Here is a 2,030-nt window from a genome sequence, read left to right as displayed (position 1 = left end):
CAAGGGGCCGTGATGGGGCCAACACTGATATAGATCAATGATCTAGACGTGGGGATGGAGAGCACCATCAGCAAGTTTGGGGATGACACCAAGCTGTGTGGTGGTGTTGATCCACCAGAGGGATGGGAGGTCATTCAGAAGGACCTGGACAGGCTGGAGAGGTGGGCCCAGGTGAACCTCATGAGGTTCAACAAGAGCAAATGCAAGGTTCTGCACCTGGGCTGGAATAATCCTCCCCATCAGTAAAGGCTGGGGAGGTGGGCCCAGGTGAACCTCATGAGGTTCAAGACGAGCAAGTCCACCTGGGCTGGAATAATCCTGGCCATCAGTACAGGGTGGGGAGGTGGGCCCAGGTGAACCTCATGAGGTTCAACAAGAACAAGTGGAAGGCTCTGCACCTGGCCTGGAATAATCCTGGCCATCAGTACAGACTGGGGAGGTGGGTCCAGGTGAACCTCATGAGGTTCAAGACGAGCAAGTCCACCTGGGCTGGAATAATCCTGGCTCTTAATCCAGACTGGGGGGTGAGGGATTGGAAAGAGGCCCTGAGGAAAGGGATTTGGGGGTGCTGGTGGAGGAGAAGCTGGACAGGAGCAGGCAGGGGACACTTGCAGCCCAGAAGGTCAATCCCATCCTGGGCTGCATCAATAGAAGTGTTGCCAGAAGGTCCAGAGAGGTCATTCTGCCACTTGACTCTGGTGAGACCTCACCTGGAGTGTTGTGTGCAGGTCTGGAGCCCTCAGTATAAGGACATGGACCTGATGGAGAGGGTCCAGAGGAGGACCATGAGGATGATCAGGGGGATGGAGCACCTCTGCTCCGAGGACAGGCTGAGGGAGCTGGGGGTGTTCAGCCTGGAGAAGAGGAGGCTCCGGGGAGACCTTAGAGCAGCTTCCAGGATCTGAAGGGGGCTACAAGAAGGTTGGGGAGAACCTGTTTCCAAAGGCCTGCAGTGACAGGATGAGGGGCAATGGCTTCAAACTGGAGAAAAGCAGATTGAGGTTGGAGATGAGGAGAAAGTTCTTCACTGGGAGGGTGGTGGAGCCCTGGAACAGGTTGCCCAGGGAGGTGGTTGAGGCCCCATCCTTGGAGATACTCAAGGTGAGGCTCCACGAAGCCTTGGGCAACCTGGTCTGGTTGGGGGGGGGTTGGACTAGATGACCATGAAGGTCCCTTCTGACCCAGAAGATCCCATGATTGATTCCATGACTTGGAACCCACCAGAGAACCCTCCAGGTTGAAGGTCTGGGCGTTCTGGCAGAGCAGCATCACGTCCTTCTCCAGGTCGTTCAGGCTCCGGTATTTGTGGTTCCGGATCCGTTCCTGGAGGGAAAAGGAGGGATGGGTTTGGGTTTTTTCCATCAGGGCCATGGCCACGCTCGTTAACCCGGCCCTAACGAGGCTGGGAGATGGTGGGGGAAGGGAATTCTTCTTACCTTGATCTTCTTGAAGTCGACGGGTTTGCGGATGAGCTCGTAGTACTCGGGGAGCTCCTTGCGGGAGGGCAGCTGGATGAAGACCTCGCTCAGCTGCCGTCCACTGCTGCTGCAGGGACACACCGGGGGTCACCGACGGCGCCCGGGGACCCCGGGGACCCCCCCTCGGCACCCCCAGGATCCCCCCATCCTCCTCGGCATCCCCAGGATCCCCCTTTTCCTCCTCGGCATCCCTGGGATCCCCCCCTCGGCACCATGGGGATCTCCTGCCCTTGGCATCATGGGGACCCCCCCTCAGCACCCCCAGGATCCCCCCATCATCCTCAGCATCTCTGGGATCCCCCAGGGACAAAAACCAGCTCCAGGGCCAAGGTTTGGGGGACAAAAATGGCCCCATGGATGGGTTTGGGGGGATGAAAGCAGCTCCAGGACTCAGGGGGGATGAAACCAGCCCCATGGATGGGGTTCAGGGGAAAAAAACAGCTCCACAGTTGGGGTTTGGGGGGACAAAACTGGCCCCAGGGTTCAGGGGACGAAACCAGCCCCAGGGATGGGGTTTGGGGGGACAAAACCGGGTCTGGGACAGGGGTTTGG

At 58.5% G+C, this 2,030-nt stretch overlaps 1 protein-coding gene across 1 annotated transcript in view; it reads right to left on the bottom strand.

Moving 5' to 3' along the window:
* Positions 1 to 421: 421 nt before the first annotated feature.
* LOC106900047 (transcription activator BRG1-like) overlaps positions 422 to 2,030 on the bottom strand; it is a 69,976-nt gene continuing 68,367 nt past the window's right edge. Inside the window, 3 exon segments of the mRNA XM_014962007.1 lie at positions 422 to 517; positions 1,222 to 1,323; positions 1,437 to 1,545. Coding sequence (XP_014817493.1) covers positions 422 to 517; positions 1,222 to 1,323; positions 1,437 to 1,545 — 307 coding nt within the window.

Source organism: Calidris pugnax, unplaced genomic scaffold (assembly GCF_001431845.1).
Source record: "Calidris pugnax isolate Ruff unplaced genomic scaffold, ASM143184v1 scaffold891, whole genome shotgun sequence".
In the NCBI taxonomy this organism is placed as follows: domain Eukaryota; kingdom Metazoa; phylum Chordata; class Aves; order Charadriiformes; family Scolopacidae; genus Calidris; species Calidris pugnax.
This window is presented reverse-complemented; position numbering and strand designations above follow the sequence as displayed.